This window comes from Formica exsecta, unplaced genomic scaffold (genome assembly GCF_003651465.1).
Source record: "Formica exsecta isolate Colony F162 unplaced genomic scaffold, ASM365146v1 scaffold194, whole genome shotgun sequence".
Classification (NCBI taxonomy): Eukaryota; Metazoa; Arthropoda; class Insecta; order Hymenoptera; family Formicidae; genus Formica; species Formica exsecta.
This window is the reverse complement of record NW_021849240.1, coordinates 826,703-846,546: the sequence shown is the minus strand read 5'-3', so window position 1 is coordinate 846,546 and position 19,844 is coordinate 826,703. Positions and strand designations below refer to the sequence as shown.

The window sequence follows — 19,844 nt, the reverse complement described above, 5'->3', positions numbered from 1 at the left end:
TGTGCATTATTCGACCAACATCGAGCAGGAACTTACATCAACAACGTTGTCTAAATCGTTGCTAGCCTGTATTTGGCCCTTTTCTAAGGCCGTTTGAAATCCGGTGAAAGCGGCCGTGATCGTTCTATCGGCGATATGAAGCGCTCCGCAGGTGACAGCCAGTAAAACGTCCGGTTTATCGCTGCGAACACGTTCCGCGATCAGTAGGTCGAGCCAAGCGGTATCTATGTTATTCTGTTGAAAGGATTCCGTTTCCAGAAGAGTGATGAGATATTCGACTGTGGTCCTAAAATCGCCCCTGATACTTAATTCTTTTAGGGCTACGACTAAATTTTCTCTAGCCTGAATGCGGTCTTCGCCCCACGAGAAGCAATGGCCAAATTGCGAGTCAGCGAACTCGTGAAGTCCCCCCGAAGCGCCGACCGAGAAATAGCCCCATACGTTCTTGGACGATCGAAAATTCAATTCTTGCACCGTGCCGGAACTTGGTTTAAAGCCTAAAAAAATCCAAGCCAAGTTGTAATTTATATACAGGATCATATGCTAAGCGTAAAGAAGAAGTGATCTTACCTTCGTCGGGATTTTCGCTGGTGATTCTAGCTGCGATTACGTGACCCCAAGGTTGAGGCTTGTGACGTGGCTGGTCAAAGTCAATCGGGCTGTCGCCCCAGGGGCTTTCGCCATACAAAAGACGTATATCCTTGATGTGATGTAACGGTAAGCCCATCGCTATTTGTAATTGGGCCGCTGGCAAGTTCACATCCGACACCATCTCGGTGCAAGGATGTTCCACTTGAAGACGCGGATTCAACTCCAAGAAATAATATCTACCGGCAGTGTCGTATAGATATTCTACGGTACCCGCGCTGACATATCCTACCATTTTTGCTAGTCTCACAGCGGCCTGTAGTTCGGACAAATCAATAGCGCAATCGATCAAAGTCATAATTAATGCCAAGATCATAATTAACGATAATTATATACCTTTTCCATCTCTTCAAAAACCTCCGACTTAGCAATCACGGCCGGCGCCTCCTCGATAATTTTTTGGTGCCTCCTTTGGATAGAGCAATCGCGTCCAAACAGCGATATCGCGTTACCATAATTATCAGCTAGTAATTGTACTTCCAAGTGACGAGCACATTTGGCCAGCTTCATGATAAATATCGGCGAGCCGGGTATTTCAGTCTGCACTTGTCTAAACATTAGAAATCCTTGCAATGAAAACAGATGTAAAAAAATCCTTCTCAGCGGCAACTTTGACGTTTACCTGAATAAGACGGGTAACTCCTCGGCGTTTTCAACTTTCCTGATCCCTTTACCGCCGCCACCCTCGCTCGCCTTCACCATGACCGGGAAGCCAATCTTGTTTGCCGCTGCTAGACATTCCTCTACAGTGGCGACGCATCCCTTTTTGAAAAGTTCCGACGATATCTTAATCTTCTTTCCGCTATAATGCGCTGTCAAGTCCGATCCTGACCAAGGAAGGGTCGGCACGTCCGCAGTTTGAGCGACTATACTGGATGCGATTTTGTCACCTAAAGCCCACATGGCTCTCTCGGACGGTCCTGCCGAGGAAATGTGAGAAAGTGTAAGTGTGCTACGATTAAACAATTAAAATATGCTATAACTGCGCGAATGGTATAGCGAACTGCTACGAATATATTAAAAGTTCCGCAGGAAAATTGTGTCACGGTACGATCGATCTTATAGTTTCTTGTACAACATTTGATATAGCCAAAGAGAGAGCGAAAGAGACGCGTTTCTCTTTTTCATTAAAATTTGATTTGTTATATCTTTTTTTATACCAATAAAACAGATGTTATTTTTGTGGAGCAGTTCCGGAAGTTTCGGATTTTCCGAAGCGTGGCCCCATCCGGCCCAAACTGCATGGACCTGAGTACGTGTCGCGATATCGACGATTAGTTCCACGTTAGCGTAATTGTTGTTGTTGCTCCCACCCGGTACTGGCACGTACTGGTCTGCCATTTTGATGTACTCCGCGTTCGCCTTTAGATCTTCTGGCGTGACCATCACTACGAAACGCACGGCCCTCTCGTTCTTAAACATCTCGTACGACCAACGTCGAATCGATCGCATGCATTTAACCGCCGCGATACCATTGTTGGCGATCAGCACCTGAAAACAATCCAACGTAAAGATCCGAGGTAGTAGCGTTGATGCTTGACAGTTCTCTTCGCGCTTTAGGCTGCTCTGAATGTTATTAGGGTCTACACTTTACCTTGTTGATAATCTTGGTGCCTCCGAAACGATGGACGAACTCTTCAGGAGTCGCGATAGTGAAATCCTTCTCTTGAAGTCGATTTGGCGTTTGAATCATCACCGTGCCCTGCGACATGCTGGGCCTGTCAAAACACATTTTTGTATAAGTATGTATCTATATTACCATAATTTTTTCAAATTATATATAATTAAAAGAATATTTATATATAGATATATAAATATTCTAATTAAGATATATAAATATAGATGTATAAATGTAAATTAGAATATTATATACATAAATAGAAATATACATATATAGATATATTTCTATCGCGAAATTACATAAATATTGTTGTTATATACATGTAATATTTTGCATTTATTACGAGCAGAAACATTTCATATTGTCAAAAAATATGACTGGCATAAAGTATGTCGATCAATCGCTTGTCTTTCTTTTTTTATACAATTGAATAATCAATTCAATTGATTGTCTGGCGATTATTTTTCTCGCAGCATCGATTAAAATTTCCTTTTTTCTCGAGACTCGCTTGTTGGTCTATAGCGCTTGTTCGTGTACATCCGCAAAGTAAAATGCGATTACGTTAATCCTAAAGCTGACAGATGGTTCGCTTTCTCATCTTCCGTGTCGTCCACATCGGGCTCGCCGTTCTTCGCGTTTATGCTCGTTTTAGACGCAACGCGCATCAACAGATTGTCCGAGCTCTTCCAGTTTTTATCCTTCTCCGTATTTTCCGCCAAGACGAATCTCTTTATTCGCTTCATCGCGACTCAAAACAGATCCGAATATTCAAGATCCAACGCCGGATATTAACAAGCAGGCGCGAAATCCAGGATAATAACCGGATAGTTTCTCGCACAACTATCAAACTAGTATGAAATTAACTTGACTTTGCTTTTCGCTTATGTAAATAATACGAAAGATCCGACAAAGATACGGAAATATTAAAATTTTTTTCTAACTTGTAATCAGTACAACCCCTTGGGATATATAAATAATCTCGTAAACTATCTCGAATTTTACACGTGTGTTCGATTGTATCTTATGTACGTAATACTACAATCATATTATCTTTATGTCGTCGTAAAACATTACCGCTCTAGTCATCATCGACATTGCAAAATTTTTCATTGCATAATTAATAATATTGTAAAAAAAAGAATAGCGAGAAGAAATAAAAAAATTTTTGTAAAATTGACAGGAAAAAGTCGCGCGCAATGAAATAAGCGAAACGAGTTATTTTGTCCCGATAATAGACGCGAAATAGCCAAAGAATAATTTTTAAGCGTTATAAGAACGATAATTCGATTTTTTTTTTTAATATGGAACGCCAGTCTCATATGGCGATATCTCTTATCGTTTCGTTAGTTGTCGTGAAAATGCGGAAATTATTTTTACATCGCACCACGTACAAGCTTTACACTCTGTTTGAATTGCAAAATTCTGTCTTCTACGAAGAGAATGAAAAATAAAACAAAACAAAAAGGAACGATAGAACGAAATGAACAAAATGAACGAATACGTAACACTTGTAGCTTTGACCGTGTCGTTAGAAAGGCAAATCTTCACTGACGTGTGCAAGTTTCCAATTCACTATCCTTCCGCAAGAATTCCCCTTCCTTTGTATGCGTGCTATTTAAGAATATTTATTCTTATGATGCATTTTTGTTTTTGCTTATTGTTTGTCAATCTTAAAGCAAGAGGAATGTATGTCAACCGCTTAAGTTGACTTAATTAGTAAAGGTTTTTTTCTTTCCGTAATCATTGCGTGACGTAGTGCGAAAAATATACACGCACACATATATGTTTCCTTTCAATATATTTGCGACGTTTATTAGATCCCTTATTAAATTACTATATTGTACATATAAGTTGATCTGAAATATCTCCGTTATTTTTAAATATGGAAATACGAGAAGAAACTGTTCGATTCGAAAAGACGAATATTAATAAATTTTTTTAGTCATGATTTTCGAGATTTCTCGAAGGGGTCACTGACATTTTATTTTAAATAAAAAAACTAATTTTTTAAATCGATTTTCTCATATTAGGAAATTATCGAGATATTTGGATAAGGTAAAAAGAAGCGATAATTTATAAGATATGCTTGATACAGATTGTTATATGTATAATATCTCGGAAAATTTTCGCACATTTTTTCGCCGATTTTACTTTCAGTAAGGTGTAATAAATAAATCTGTATTAAACGTACAAAATAAGACAATATGCACCGGCATGCACGTTTCATTATGCAAAAGAAAAATTTGCATAACGACACGTTATATCGATGCGATAAATGTGACATATCAAAACTTGCTTATCAAGTCACTTGTTTATTCGCGCATATACACGAAGCAAAAAAAAGCTGTCGTCATCAATTATATATTAAAGCGAAATTTATGAAGGTCTTGAATCTCTTTTCATCGCAATCTTTCCTTTGAATCTCTCATACGATCGTTATGTTACGCATGTTTATGTTAAAACGATAATGAATAAAGATTACGAATTCGTAAACTGCTGTTACGCTGTCCCGATTTAGAAGACTCGAAGCTAAAATGTATAGGCTTATGTTACATAATATTTTCTCTGTCAGCGATATCTCGTACATTCTTGGACAAACAAGGAGACGACGCGATTTTTCGATTCGATTTTCGTCTTTCGCTTTCCCGAAAGCTGTCTCCGCTTTTTCTTTAACGAAGATATATGTATATACATCAATGGTTGTGTCCCATTTACTTTATTAATAGACTTGCGTAACTGTATATAAAAAAAAATATGGAAGAAAGCAACCTCTCTCACTTCGCGCGTTATCAGCTCTTCAGCTTTTTCGGAATATCTTGTGATGCGATAATCACTATAAGGTCAAGTCGAATTCGCATCGTAATCCGTCAAAATAAAATATTTATAATTTTTTCGCGATTTATCTAAATGCAAACGCAATAACGACTTTGAGAGGACGCGCACACAATGTTATTCTTGTGAATTTCTGAAAAAAAAAAAAAAAAAAAAAAAAAAAATATTATTTTTCGAAAAGTAATTGCTAATTTCTAAATGCAAACGCAATAACGACTTTGAGAGGACGCGCACAAAAGAGTTGTTTTTTGGAATTTCAAAAAAAAAAAAAAAAAAAAAAAAAAAAAAACAGAATCATTTTTCTTAACACTGAATAGAAACCTCTATAATCGCGTGGAAGCATGTTTGAATATTCAAGAGTTCAGTGTCATGAGGTCGCAGAAGTGAAAAAGATTACAGTGCCAAAAAGAGAGAATATACATATATCCACGTCGTTCTTTTCTTCTCCTCCCCCCGTACCCCCTCGCTTCGTCAATTCATTAAATATAGCGATGCTTACGCTCGCGCGTTGCGTAAGCCTTGCATAAAGTTTACGGATTTTCGGCGATATCACCCCGATATTTGAGATTTATCTAGATAGTGGAAACAACGTATCGGACACGAGCGAGCACTGCGAGACTTATGAAGTAAGCTCTTCTTGAGGGATCTTTATCTCAATCTTCCTCAATCCTTGTCCAAAGAATCCGTAACGGAATATGACAGAAACACAATCACCTGAGACGTTTACGTCGCTCTACCAGTCCTGGCATGACATTGGTTTGCGACTGCATATTGACGCTATCGCTCCCCTCGCTCGGGAAGCTATCCTCGATCTCCTGCACCTCGCTAGGATCGGGATCGGGATCGGGCTCCCCGACGACAAAGCTCACCGGTGCCTCCGACATCTCTCTCGCGCGAACTGACCCCGGGGAAGGACCGACACAGTCGATGATCTCTTGACTGGAATCTCCCGTCGAAGAATCGGACTCCGTTCTTTCCGCGCTCACCGCGTCGTTACCTTCAAAACACACAATCGCCAAATATATGCCCTTGATACGTTCGATAGAGATCGAACGACTCGAAGATGACTTGCAACGTTGCTTTGAAGATGACAAAATATTCCCCTTGAAGAGGGAAAGGAAAGAAGAAGAGCGTACATATCCCGTGTCTACCCCTCGTTTAAAAAGCGAGAAAATACGAGGGTAACGTAGACACGTTGCGTGCACGGCAGGAGATGAAGTATTGTATGTTAAAATACGAATTATAAATGACAATTTAATTTTGAAGAAATACCGAAAAACAGAGAGACCAGAAGACGACGTAACATACAGCCCAGCTACGTTCCTCGCGCCGTTTCTCCTCTTACGTTGTAATGACACCTAAGAACGGAGCGCGGATGCGGTTCCTTCCTCCAGATCGAGCTGTGTCGGAGGATCACCGAATTAAGGAAGGTCCAAGATTGAATCGCGCGCGATGCACCGACTCGCCGTGAGTGTTCAACTCGGAACACGTTGTTGCAATAAAGCTACTGTATACAGTGGCGCGGTATCATATGAGTAGACGCGAGCTGAGTGGACTCAAGCTGAGTTCAAGGGTCGTTACGTCACGTCGCCATCGATGTCACGACGGTCCCGCCAATCCCGAGGTCATACGATGTATTCTTCACACGCGACTTCTTCGTGCTGTATCGATGCCAATCGAACTTTATGACCTTTTGAAAAGAATCCCAAGCCGATCAATCACCTCGCAGAAAATAATCTCCTTTATATCTATCTTTTTGCGCTCGAATCAACCAACATCGGGCAGAGCCATGCTCGCGTTCGTTTCCATCTACAATGTAAATACATCTGAGTGTGTCTCATATTTATTCCACCTTCAAGGACTGCAAACGCAATCGTTCTTAAACGTAGAAAAAAATACCACGCAGTGCACACTGGGCAGTCTGTGACGTGCGACGCGTAAATTGTTTCAAATCTTTTAAAAATAGCAATTTATTTCACAAAAAATAATCTATATGCTTAATTTGCTTAATGAAAAACGAAAACTTTAATCGCCTGCATATTTATGCAAATGAAAATCAAAATCAGTACACTCAAAAAAGTGGTATTGCAACTACAGCAAAAATTTTCTGGGTGCGCAAAATTAACTGAGGTACATAAATGATTAGCAAATACTGTGATATCGCATATGTTTCGCATTTAATCAATCTAAGTGACAGAGACAGAATTTATATCTGAACTGTTTGTGAAATTTAGAAAGAATGTTTTTCTGTGGCGCCTATCCATGTTAAGGCCAATCATACTTGTTATAAAGTTTGGCTGTGGTAGACAGAAAAAATTAGCGGCAAGAAACAAATGAATATATAATCCTCACGTCTAACATATTTGTATAACGCGCTCAATCTATCTAGCTCTTTTAAACAATTTTTCTCAATTTTTCGATGCTGCAGTTATAATTGGCAGTTATATTTCTCACAAAGATCGTTCTGTAGTATCGAAACTCATATTTATCCAATGCAGTGATTAACATTTGGCAATGGGACCTAAATTTTCTAGAAGATATTATTAGAATGTTGCTGCTATAAATTCTATATGTAACAGACAATATTCTAACAGATACAAAAAATAGCGATAAATTTTTGTTGTGACACCTAGAAATCTACCTATATCAGCAAGACATTTTTTTGAGTGTAGGATACATAATGTTCTATGTGAAAATGGATATTTGATTCCTTTTGATTAAAACGAATAGAATCGAGAACTCTTGCGCATGCGTATTTTTACGTAAATATTATCGCTTACCAAAATGACAATCCATTATAGATAGCTTAATAGCTCGTCAATTTAGCACTTTATCTTTCAAAGAAAAAAACAAAGATAAAAGAATAGAGAATTAATACTCCATCTCTAGATTCGTGTACTCGCGTGACATTTCCACTTCTCGATAATCTACCCTCCTTTTGCGAAAAACTCTATCGAGGAGAATTGCGTGTATGTACATACATACATACATACATTTCAAAAAGCATCGCGCGGTGTTTATATAGATTTTCGTGAAACGAGGCTGTCAAAAAAAAAAACAATGAACGGGAAGCGGTGATTGGCCGGGCAGAATGTCAGGCGACGCGCCGGCGACGGCGATTGGTCCGCGAGACGCGGCGCGATCTTCAGCTAGTGACGTTTTCACGGATGGAATCTCTCTCTCTCTCTCTCTCTCTCTCACTCTCTCTTTCCATCCCGATACAACGCCTATCTCTCGCATTATTCGAGCACCACGCGATACTAACGCACACATACGTATATACTACATACACGCAGACTCACCGGTGACGAATCTTGCGCGGCGGAGTAGCCCGCTCCTGCTTGAGGTTAGGTTCGTCTCTCCGTTCCTGTTCTGTCATTCGAGTCGCTTCGCTGTCACGTTGGTCTCGGCGAAACTCAGGACGTTGCCACCGTTTGAATATTTGTTTTAATTAATTTTATTTTTTTTTTTTTTTTTTTTTTCACGAATCGATCACTGGGCGTTTTCCTGGCGAGGACTGACGAGTTTTGCTGTTTCACCGTGCGATTCTAACTTTTTTTCCCTTCCACACACACGATCGCTATCACTGGTTCTCAGTTATACAGAGAAACGCGGAATTTAGATCGTCGCGTGACTTTGCGCTCGTTTTTATCGGTTGTCAAACGCACGTGTCGGGTCTATCTAAGACAGGTGTCGCGAAAACTCAACGAGATGCGATCGCAGTTACTACGCGCGACGACTAGAGGTCAGGTCAGGATTTGACAGGCGCCCTGCGTGAATATTTACGCGTTCCAAACCTCGATCCGTATTCAATAAAAATATCGATATAAGACATCAAACTGTATTCCGCGTCTCGGAAAAGAATATATTTATATCTTAATATAGTAAATATACAGATATATTTCTCAAGAGTTCTCTTCATTTTCTGGTAAATATAACTTTTATTAATTAATCACAGTCTAAGATGACACACACACACACACACATCAGCAATACATTTGTGTGATTTTTCTCCTATTTACTTTTTTAATATTTAAATTATTCTATATATATAATGAATCTTTAATTCGTCAGCATTTATTCTAATCTTGTTATGTCAACTGATGCATAATCGTTGCCTTCTAATCGAGTTTGATATCCCCAGGTTAAAGTCACATCGCAGAGGCGTAGACGCAAGCGTAAATTAAAAGAACCATGGGCAAAAAGTTTGACGAAGATTTAAAATCTTGTGAAATGTTGAGCGTCGCTTTAAGTAGAATCATCAAGCATACCGCAAACAACGAATTTCGAGACCAATGTTTCAAAGTATTGAAGACCGACAGCAGGGTTGGCGCGCAAACAGCACTCGCTGCCAACTTATCATCGATTGTGTCTCACGTTGGCCTGTTTACTCAAGAACGACGGAATACGACGGAAAAAAAATAGTACGAAGAAACCGACAGATGACAAAACCCATTAAACATTTGTTAATCTATAATTATTTTTTTTCTCGTTTGTTTTCTCTCTCTCTCTCTTTAGCGGAGAGATATTACAAAATTTTATAAGTATAACGTTCCATTGCAATATATCAAGAGACGCTACAGCAAACACTCTCTTCTTTAGAAATAATAAATAAATATTTAATATAATGAGAATTTAAGAAAATAACCGTCCCATGTGATTGGCACCAAAGTTGGCAACATTTATGACAGCCGCGTCAAGTTGGATCAGGATTATGCTAGGTCAGGAGTAGGTGGATAGGTAGAAATAGAGATAAGGTAAGGATAGGTAGATATATATACATAGAGGTCGGTGGGTGGGCGGTGCAACGGAAGAAGCGTCTCTGATCGCGGAGAGTCCGGAGAGTGTCGACGAAGGTTAACGCGATCGTCGCGGTGATTGTGCACCGCGTCTCTCGCGATCAGACGGTGATGCGGCGCGGAAGATACGGCCGAGTAATCGGGACGAGGTAGCCGCGCTGGCTGTCTCGACGCCGTCGATATCGCCTCGATAGGTGGCGAGGAAAATGGAGACGGATGGATACGGCTCGGGCCCTCGTATGCGTACATTTCTCTGCGGCCCGCGGTGAAGTATCCGGCTAACAGAGGTTCTCAAATCAGGAGCGGCGTATCGAGTGGGTATCCTGACCTGACGCGTGGCTTTCCCTCGAGTCTGTCGGTAAAGTTGTCGCTGAGCGAGAGTGCGGCCCTGTTTGTAGAGTGGCATCAATCCGGCCGGTCGCGTCGCAATCGCGCCGGCCCCCTCTCGAATTTTATCCTCGTTGGAGCGTGCGCGACGTTCGGGCGTTGGGTGTGCGACTGAAAGAGAAAAAGATAGAGAGAGATCGCTCGTGACATAATAGCTCCGTTATTTCCCCCGTGCGAGAGGATTTGGTCCGCACGCCAGTGTGGCGATCCAAGAAGGAGGAGAGCGAGCGCGAGAGGGGGAAGTTGCGGAAACCCAGCTGTTCTCTCGCAGAGCCTTCGCGGACTTTTGCCGGTGTGTGCGGGGAGAGATCCGATATCATCCTCCGTCCTTTACTCACGGCTTACGTCGCGATGTAAATATATACGCGTCGTATACTGTTTCGAGTCGCGTGTACGCGCGATTCCGCTATACTTTATTACGGTGCAGTTTCGCGAGCCGCTAATCTCGGCATATGGCCGTAACGATTCCGTTTGACGCCAAAAAACGAGGGAGACTTGCCTCAATCTTGAGATATTAAAAGCTTAACCCTACTTGTACGTGAATGTGTGTGGTGCGCGCGTGCGTGTATGTGTGTGCGTGTGCTTTTCGGGTTATTGGCACTTTCGCGCGCGCACAGAAAGACGTCCGTACAATAGACTCGCCTTCCTTAATACGCGACATCGCAATTCCGTTGGATCGCTTTTACCTATTAAAATATCAAATGTATTAAAATGGAAACATCTTGTGGAATTGTTGGAAAATGACGGAGAGACCAAATATGTTTATCTCATTTTCGTCGTTTTGCGAAACATAGCTGTAGTTGGAATTTTTTACTTGGAACTTTTTGTTGTATTTTTATTTTTCGCGTGTCTGCGCTGGTTACATCGCATGATAACGCGACAGGCAGTACGTGTATGGCGAGCCATTAGGAAAAAAAAAGGGTCGTAGCCGGATCTCGTCTCCATTCATGAAAAACAGATGTTTCCTGCCGCGAACGTACATACATACTTGCAGATGTACTCGTCGTAGACGTCAGCGTTATTATTTTCTCGTAGAATTTTTATCGCGGTTTTATTCTAATAGTAATAATCTATTATTTGGAAAAATGCATCGTCAAAAAAATAATAAAGCATTGAAAGCGATCATTCTTTGGAAGATGCAGCTGAATCTCTTTAGCGAGTCTTTCATGAAATAATAAAGTTATATTTATTTAAAGAAACTTCAAGAGAAAACATGGCTTGATTGAGAGGGGTGTAAAGGCTGGCTGTCATCGTGGCAAATTGTGTCAAAAGTCTGGATTCCTGTTCTCCTCGTTCTCATTTGAGGCTGCAAAAAATGCCTGGACCGTCGACACAAGAGAGACCTCGTGCTCATCGACTCACAGACATCGAGTCTCAGACAGCTAAGGTTGTATAAGTTTAATATTTTATCTAAAGTATCTCTACATACTCCTAGATCAAATTTGCAATAGAATTCACCACCCAAACTGAATTGTGTTAATCAAGTATAAATGAATCGTAAAATGATAAATTGAAAGATGACTTTTAATGAATCTTTATCCAGCTACAGCTGGATAAATTTGTATGCGCAATATATGTATATCATTTAGTTTGAAAGCTGGCATTGCGTAGACTCGTTGAATTTATTATCCTTTATTGTAATCTTCCAAAGACAATATATTTATGTCAACTTTTTTTTTTTGCGAATGGAATTGCAGGGTCTGAGTGGTAATCTGACGGACGATTTCAGCACACCTGTTAGCTCTGGCAGCAATATGAGTAGTATCGCGCGCTTCCCAAAACTCGACGAGTGCGCTCATTTTCATTACGAGCACGTCGAGCTCAGTACTTTGGAGGTAAGATGCTAAATGCGCGATATACGCGCAAGAATATGATTCAAGATATGACTCGGTTTTCAGGTATCCATTAACGAAGGATCTAGCAACGATTCGGAGAGCTATGACGTGCGGATAACGTCCGGAGATGCGTGCTGGACGCTACAGAGATCCTATGACAACTTTGTCATGTTTGACAAACAACTGCACCGCTGCATATTCGACAGAAAATTCTCTTCTTTAACAAAGCTTCCAGATGTTCGGCCAAAAAATACCTGTGATATACTGAAGGATTACTTGAATCGGTTCTCACAATTGAATCACGAGGGTCTAAACTGTGGTCCAGTGTTGAATTGGTTACAACTCGATAATCGTGGAAGGAGAATCCTGGTGCCAGAATCGGATTCCTGTCCTATAAATACTCCGGCTGTTGCCGCGGCATACGCCGTGAGGCCTTACACCGCTCAGGCACAAGACGAGATCTCCTTCCAGGTAATTTCTTCAGCTAAAACGCTTTTGCTTAGAGCATTGGCTAAATCGCGAACTATACATTACGAGAATGATTTTGGGCGATGACTGATTGAAGCGTAATTTACGTAACAAACAGGTAGGCGACATGATATCCGTAATAGATATGCCTCCGGCGGGAGAAAGTACGTGGTGGCGCGGAAAGCACGGGTTCGCGGTTGGATTTTTTCCAGCCGAATGCGTTGCCGTGATAGGTGATAAGGTACCGCGTCACCTAACAGTTTCAACGACAGTCAGATCGAGATTACCGGTAAAGCCCGTGTTGCGAAAACACGGCAAACTGATCGCCTTCTTCAGATCCTTCATACTGAATCGGCCTTCGAGGAGAAGATTGAAGCAATCGGGCATATTGCGGGAGCGCGTATTTGGTTGCGATTTGGGAGAACATTTGCTAAACTCTGGTCAAGATGGTATAAATTTTGATCGTATTTCTTAGACATATTATATCAGGTCAACCATGAAAAAGAAAAGAAAGCGATTATTTATTTTTCGTAGTGCCTACCGTGCTGACGTGCTGTGCGGAATTTATAGAGAAACATGGTCTGGTCGATGGTATATATCGTCTTAGCGGCGTAACATCCAACATTCAAAAATTGCGGAACGCCTTCGATGAAGATCGGGTTCCAGCGTTGCATTCCGACGAAAGTATTCTACAAGATATCCATTCGGTAGCATCGCTGTTGAAGATGTACTTCAGAGAGCTGCCGAATCCGTTGTGCACGTATCAGCTTTATTCCACTTTCGTTAGCGCGGTTCAAGCTAGCAGCGACGCTGAAAGATTGAGACGTATGAGAGATGCGGTGAGAAAGTTACCGCCACCTCATTACAGGTACTTGTTTCATTTTTCACTTTGTCATTTCTTCGCTGTTTAAATTTACGTAATTTATTTCAAAATTAATTTTTTTGTACACGTGCACAGGACACTGGAATATCTGATGCGTCATCTGGTAAGGGTGGCCGCGCGTGGCTCGGAAACAGGTATGACACCGCGCAACGTGGCCATTGTGTGGGCGCCGAATCTCTTGAGATGCAAAGAACTGGAAGTGGGTGGCGTAGCGGCACTTCAAGGTGTCGGTGTTCAGGCGGTCGTGACGGAATTTCTAGTCTGCTACGCGGAGCTCATATTCGGGGATGGTCCTGTCGGCAGACCAAAGTCATTGGCAATCACCACGTCCGCACGACTGCTCACTCTGGAGGAGGCACGCAATAGAAGCCTCAGGGGTGAACCTGATTATATAGAAGTAGGAGCAGGTCCAGCCGGCTTACCGTTGCGCTATCACACTGTCATAGAGTTGCCTCGCAAGAGGAACGGTTCAAAACGATCACCTTCGCTAAATTGGAGGGCGTTGTTCGGCAGAGGAGCTGTGGGGAAAACGAGACAGATTGGTACGCCGCCGCAAGCGGAAACAGTGCCAAGTTCCTTAAACTCCCTGCGACGATTGAGACCGGTCAAGAGCGCCGACAGCTTGGACGGCGAGGATGGCTTGGGTCCCCTTTTGGGGGGACCGCCTCCTACCAGAACCTGTGGTCACAGTCGATCCGTTTCACATGACTCGTACTTTGATCATTTGGCGGACGCGCCCAATGTGCCCTCGCCGTTAGATCTCTCAGAGATACAACTCAATTTCGATTTAGAAGAGCGAGAAATGAGAATGCTTTCAGAAGAAGAAGGTGGTGGAGTGGCGTCGGTAGAGGCATCGCCGCGTCGGCAAAGAAATGAGAGTAATCAATGCGCCGCCGCCACTGGCGGATCCAAGAGAAAACGATCTCGTTTAGAAGAAAGACTGCATTGTGACGTCGAATTGCGTTTTATAGACAGCCAAAGTCCCGATCAGGTAAATTACTTTAAATTGCCATCTGCTATATATATATATATATATATGGACTCATATATACATACATATATATGTGCGTTATTAATCTCTCACATCTTTCAGGTTATGGTAGCGACGAATGCGGATATACACAGTATCGACACACCGTCTCCGTTACCAACGCCAGGTTATTTGCCATTACTATCGGAAGCCTCTACACCGTTAACGCCCGCTACGTTGCAAGGCACATCTCACTCTGCGTCGCCAATAGCCAATAGTCCCAGAATAAGTTTCCGAAGTTTCACTCTGCCGTTAGAGATTGGCGATGAGCGTGATGGGAGTAGCGCGAATAAGTTGAAGGAAGCTAGCGTGTCGTCTTCAGAAAAGCTATCGGACTCTAGCCATAGATTATCGATAAATCTAGAAGACCGAGATAGGGGATTAAGGTCATGCGAGAGGACTATGACGACTTGTGACGAACGCGTAGAATTGCGTGATAGAAATATAACCATGTCACTTTCGGATGTTGAAAATAAAACTGCAAATCAGTCGAGCGCGGTTGCTTCGATTTTCAATAATACCATGGAGATGACATCATGTAACAGATTGTCCTCTTTATGCGGAGAAACGAAATCTGGCGGAATTACTGTATCTCGCAAGGACGCGACAGGTGGATCGAGCTCGCTTGATTCCGTGAAAATCTCGTCCAAGTCGTATAACGAAAAGGCGAGCGCAGCGAAGGAAAGCGACGAGATTACCGATTTACCGGATAATCCTGCCGCTGTAGCCAATTTGCCGAGGTTGTTGTCCAATACGACCGATCTCGATTCTCCGATGTCGTGCGAGCAAACTCTCCAGGAACTGCAAGAATCTGGATTTGTAATATGTGATAATTCCGACAAAGTGTTCACCAATACGGAGAAACCGCGCGTGGCGAGCAACAGCAACGATTCTGGCGATTGGGTGATCATTGGAAGAACGGCGACTGGTTCCCTCGCAACGCCGATCAGTGAATTGACTAGTCCCAACGATCCCTTTTCGGAAGGTGGCGCAAATCCGGCGACGTCTCCGGAAAACGATTCCGAAACATTGTTGGAACTTACCTCAACCACTGATGCATTCTGCATCGAAGTAGACACGAAATCAGAAAGTCGTATATTGACGCAAGAAAGCGAGAGGATGATACTCGATATTACAGATACAAAGAAGTACATGAAGAATCATGGACACGAGCGGGAAGATTGCGCAAACGATCCGCAAACGAGTTTCGATATCGTAAACGAGGGTAATCTCACGGAGCATTCCCATTCCCGATTGCGTGATCGAGAGAACGGCAATCGTTACTCGTGCACGATGGCAGATATTGACTCGAATCAGGAGTCTAACGCGAGAGAGCGGCAACAGCAGGTTCGCGCGTGTTACATTGAAGCTGATAACGCGAATGTATTTGGTACGAATCAGAACGATGTGAGCGGTGAAGAAAAGGAGGCATTCAGAGAGACGGAAACTTTCGAAAATTATCACCGTCTATCGAGAGATACGAGCACGCAACGTTCCCTGCACGTCATAAATCGGCCAAGATTTTCGGATAATTCCGAGGACGATCGAAAAAGGAGCACGGTTTCCATGATTCAGGATGATCGTGACAATGACCACTGTTCAAACGAACTGTCAAACAAGTGCCAAAGTTTCGGATACAATAATACGCAACAAGTACGTAAAAGCGCTTCCAAACGTAGCGACGAAAATCACAAGTGCGTAGCCAGTTTGCAGACTAATCAAATGCAAGATAACATTGAGATGAGAATCCCTTCGGAGAACGCGGCCGAACCCTGCGAGGTCGCACATGCACCGGAAGGCGCGTCCGAGCTGATGGAACGAACATTGGATGCTCCAAGTACGTCCCCGACTGCCGACGACACCGTGGTTCTACGAGATACCGCGGCCATCTTGCAGGAACTAGCTCTGCAGAGATTATCCGGAGGTGCCGCGCTGGGAAACGCGTCCGCGAGAAGAAGATACGAGAGCGAAACTGTCAGAGATCGCAGGAGCTTCGATTCGGAAATCGGCCGGGAGATTGTCAGGGAGAGAAGGATGAGGCAGGAATTAGACTGCGCGAGAGGAAAATCCGAGGAGCCGTCGCAACATCTGCCGCCCTGTTTGCGGGCGCGTCACGCGAGAGCGACACGTGCGGCGCTGAGTCGATCCCTAGACGAGGCCAAGTTCCATCGGATGACGGGAGAAATTCCGACATTATCGGTGAAACAAACGTCCGAGGAGCAGCATTGCTCCACGCCTAATGTCGGCGGCAGCGGCGGTGGCGCGGGCTCGAGCGCCTCCGAGAAGATTCAATTGAGGAATCTCGGCGGCCTGGATCTGGGCGACCCGCAATGCAGAGAGAGAATCGAAAAGTACAAAGAGGAGAGGAGGATGTTCTTGAGGGACAAGTATCGATCGGAGAGCTTCCGCGGGATTTCATCCAAGGCGACGGAGGACGACAGCGAGCAGGCGTTGTTAACCAGGTTGAAACAGAGAGCTTCGAGACCTTCTCTTCATTGATAAAGTTCTTCACTCTTGCTCTCTAAAGTAGTAGTATAAATAAGTTCCGGAGCAAAAAGGTAATATGTGAAAAATGCAATATTCATTATCTACCTGCATTTTAGAAGAGTGCAAATTATATAGAGAACGACTATGGAATTACTCGACCGTATATGCGATCAAATTTTACAATTTTCTCTTAATTGTTGTTGCATTATTGTTTTTTAAAGCAGCAAGTATACAGGGCAACTAACTAGAACGGAACATCGAACAAATATGTATCTAAATGATAATATAATAGAGATAATTTCGCGCTATTTAAAAAATTCCATAACTCGTATATTTTTATTGAATTTATATCCAATGTAAGATTCACGCTAAAACTTATTTGTACTACTCACGAATGCGAATTCTACTGCATTCATCGACGAATGTTATTTCTGCTTTTGTTGCGAGCCAATTGAATCGCTTTCACTTGAATCTCATCGGTGCCGCTGCGAATGATATCGGCAGCAAATTACGACGAGGATGATGAAACATAAGTTACTTGAGGATCCATAACTCGTCTTCGCCATTGTTAGCTAAATTGTATGGACGCTTTTAAAGCTGATAATTTATTACAAACTCAAAGATATTCACCTTTATTATTGTTAAAAGTTTTAATAACGATTCTCTGTAATTATTATTATTATTCTCTTTGATTTTTTTTTTTTATATTTACTTGTATTCTTTGTACTGTTATGCTAGAGAGAACGTATAATTGGGTTGCTTATTGTATGTACCAGAATCAACAATTTTGTGTGGGTTCTGATGACGTCAATATGCGAAATGTTAAATTCACCTGTTGCTCTCATGCATTGCAGATAGTAAGAAGTATAGTATTTTTTTATAGAAAAAAAATAGAAACGTATAAATTTCTTAGAATCTTTAATTTTTTTTTTTTTTTTTTTTTTTTAAGGAAAGTTTCTATATAAACCACATAAAATATGATTCACTTTGTCTGTTTCATATAGCTTTGGAAACAGTTGCGTTATTCCATGGGAGAATAATTGTTGACGAAAAAATTCGTGCATTGAAGATCTCTGGTACATACATGAAGTTTGAATAGTTTCGAACGATTCACGCGCTTACGACGCTTATAAATAAAACGTTTCATTCACGCATTAATGTTATATCCTAATTATGGACTGGTCCATAATGATATCTTTTTTTTGGAAATTTGTTAATATTTTTTTTCGGTTAATTAATATGTACAACATATTTGTATAACAAAAGCACGCTTATTGATGAAAGGCTTGCTTAAAATCAAGATTACTATCGAGAATAAGCAATTTTCTTAAAAATAAGTGCTTATCCTAGAGAGAGCGTATCGCACGCCGTTGTATGTGGTCTCGCGTTTTATTATTATTATTATTATTATTATTATTAAGTTTCAATCATTAAGCAGTAGTTTCTCGTTTAGCTACCTCACCATTCATCTCACCGCTATTACGGACGAAAATGTGACGCCACGCGACGCTCAGTTATATTTTACAGCTATATTTATTTTTAATCCAGCGGATTTAATCGCCATCTTTCTCCCATCCCCCTGAAAAAGAGAACAAATATTTTTTTTTATCCGCGGATATTTTCTTTTTGTTTCCATAAAGACATAACGCGAGTGCGTTTCTTTAGGTGACGGTTTGAGAAAACCGTTTGACAAGACTGGGCCAACAATTTTATCGAATATGATTTAAGCCGTGCTCTATTATTGCCGTAGACGTATTGCGAACAAAACTGCATATTCTAATATCTGATCTCCCGCAGATACTCGTGGCATTTATAATAGATTAGAGAGATAAATCGGGGAAATTGTTATTTCGTGCGAGGATGTTAAAATTTTCTTGCGAGCGTATAACATAAAGGAAAAAGAGCGATGTTATATATTGTTAAAACCGTGATTTTCCCGTATATAAAAACAACGATGCTCCCGCCGAGATTTTACTCAATGTACTTTTAATTATCAGCGTCGATATTTTGCGGCGATAACCAGAGGTATTAATTAACCGATTATATATCTCGAGACACCTTCCTAGCATCGTATCCTTTTGCATGTTCATGTACCTTGGCTTGAATATTTCTCGATCGAATATACTTTTATCGCGAGAGATCGATGCCTGTGAGAACGGCATGCAAGCACATATATATATATACGTAGTAGCGCGTATATTTCCGACATTTAATTATTAATGCATAAAATATATATATACACTTAGAGATTTTTCGATAGCGTCTCTCTCTTCCCTGGATATCCTTTAAAGGATGTAGTTTAATGGCCTAACTCTCTATACAGAGGTATCGTAGACAACGCTCTTATACAAAACAACCCCTTTACAAACGAGGTACCTAACGACGAAGAGATATACTTGTGTGCACAATATTGACGAGCAACAATAATACATCCGCGAGCGATGTGTATTTTTAATAAGTTGAGATTCTTGCGGTTTTTTCGCGAAATATAATCGTAGAGACTCGTTAGGATCCATATTATTAATGGCGCGAAAAGAGAGAGAGAGAAAGAGAGAAATGATACGAGATATAGAAACGTTTCAAGCCATTACAAGTAAAGTTCTCTATAAAAAAGAAACCGATACACAAAGACTAATTCTGTAATATTTAAAGGCTAATATAGTAATCTTGTTTTTGAGTGTAAACGGCTCACGCCTTTTCGCGGGCTGGGCGCATTTCTGTCCCTTTAGTTATAATCGTAATAATTGTTTCCGTTATATGAGAAAGACTACACTGTTTGTCGATTATAATTATAATATATACAAGAGTTGTAAAAAAACGTAAAATAAATATAAATGATGTAAACACTGAAAAA

General features: G+C 41.5%; 2 protein-coding genes across 6 annotated transcripts in view; one reads left to right on the top strand and one right to left on the bottom strand.

The window, feature by feature from the left end:
- Nucleotides 1–10,559, bottom strand: part of LOC115234115 (acetyl-CoA carboxylase) — a 16,435-nt gene extending 5,876 nt beyond the window's left edge. The window contains exons 1-9 of one of the 5 annotated variants that reach the window (XM_029804875.1): nt 8,404–8,448; nt 6,374–6,910; nt 5,816–6,098; nt 2,243–2,366; nt 1,809–2,139; nt 1,271–1,568; nt 985–1,198; nt 571–904; nt 37–497 (exon numbers count right to left, since the gene is read on the bottom strand). In XM_029804875.1, the coding sequence (XP_029660735.1) occupies nt 37–497; nt 571–904; nt 985–1,198; nt 1,271–1,568; nt 1,809–2,139; nt 2,243–2,366; nt 5,816–6,098; nt 6,374–6,407 (2,079 nt within the window). In that variant the 5' untranslated portion in view covers nt 6,408–6,910; nt 8,404–8,448. Of the gene's footprint in view, nt 1–36; nt 498–570; nt 905–984; nt 1,199–1,270; nt 1,569–1,808; nt 2,140–2,242; nt 2,367–2,830; nt 5,227–5,815; nt 6,099–6,373; nt 6,911–8,403; nt 8,717–10,228 lie in introns of those variants that run through there. The other 4 variants (XM_029804880.1, XM_029804879.1, XM_029804878.1 and 1 more) reach the window with 4 other exon arrangements.
- On the top strand, nt 8,729–19,844 carry LOC115234116. The gene is made up of 9 exons (XM_029804881.1): nt 8,729–9,029; nt 9,246–10,214; nt 11,484–11,674; nt 11,985–12,122; nt 12,186–12,593; nt 12,709–13,039; nt 13,125–13,458; nt 13,549–14,464; nt 14,567–19,844. Exons 3-9 carry the CDS (start codon nt 11,603–11,605, stop codon nt 17,000–17,002), a joined length of 4,635 nt encoding a protein of 1,544 aa, XP_029660741.1. The 5' UTR covers nt 8,729–9,029; nt 9,246–10,214; nt 11,484–11,602; the 3' UTR covers nt 17,003–19,844.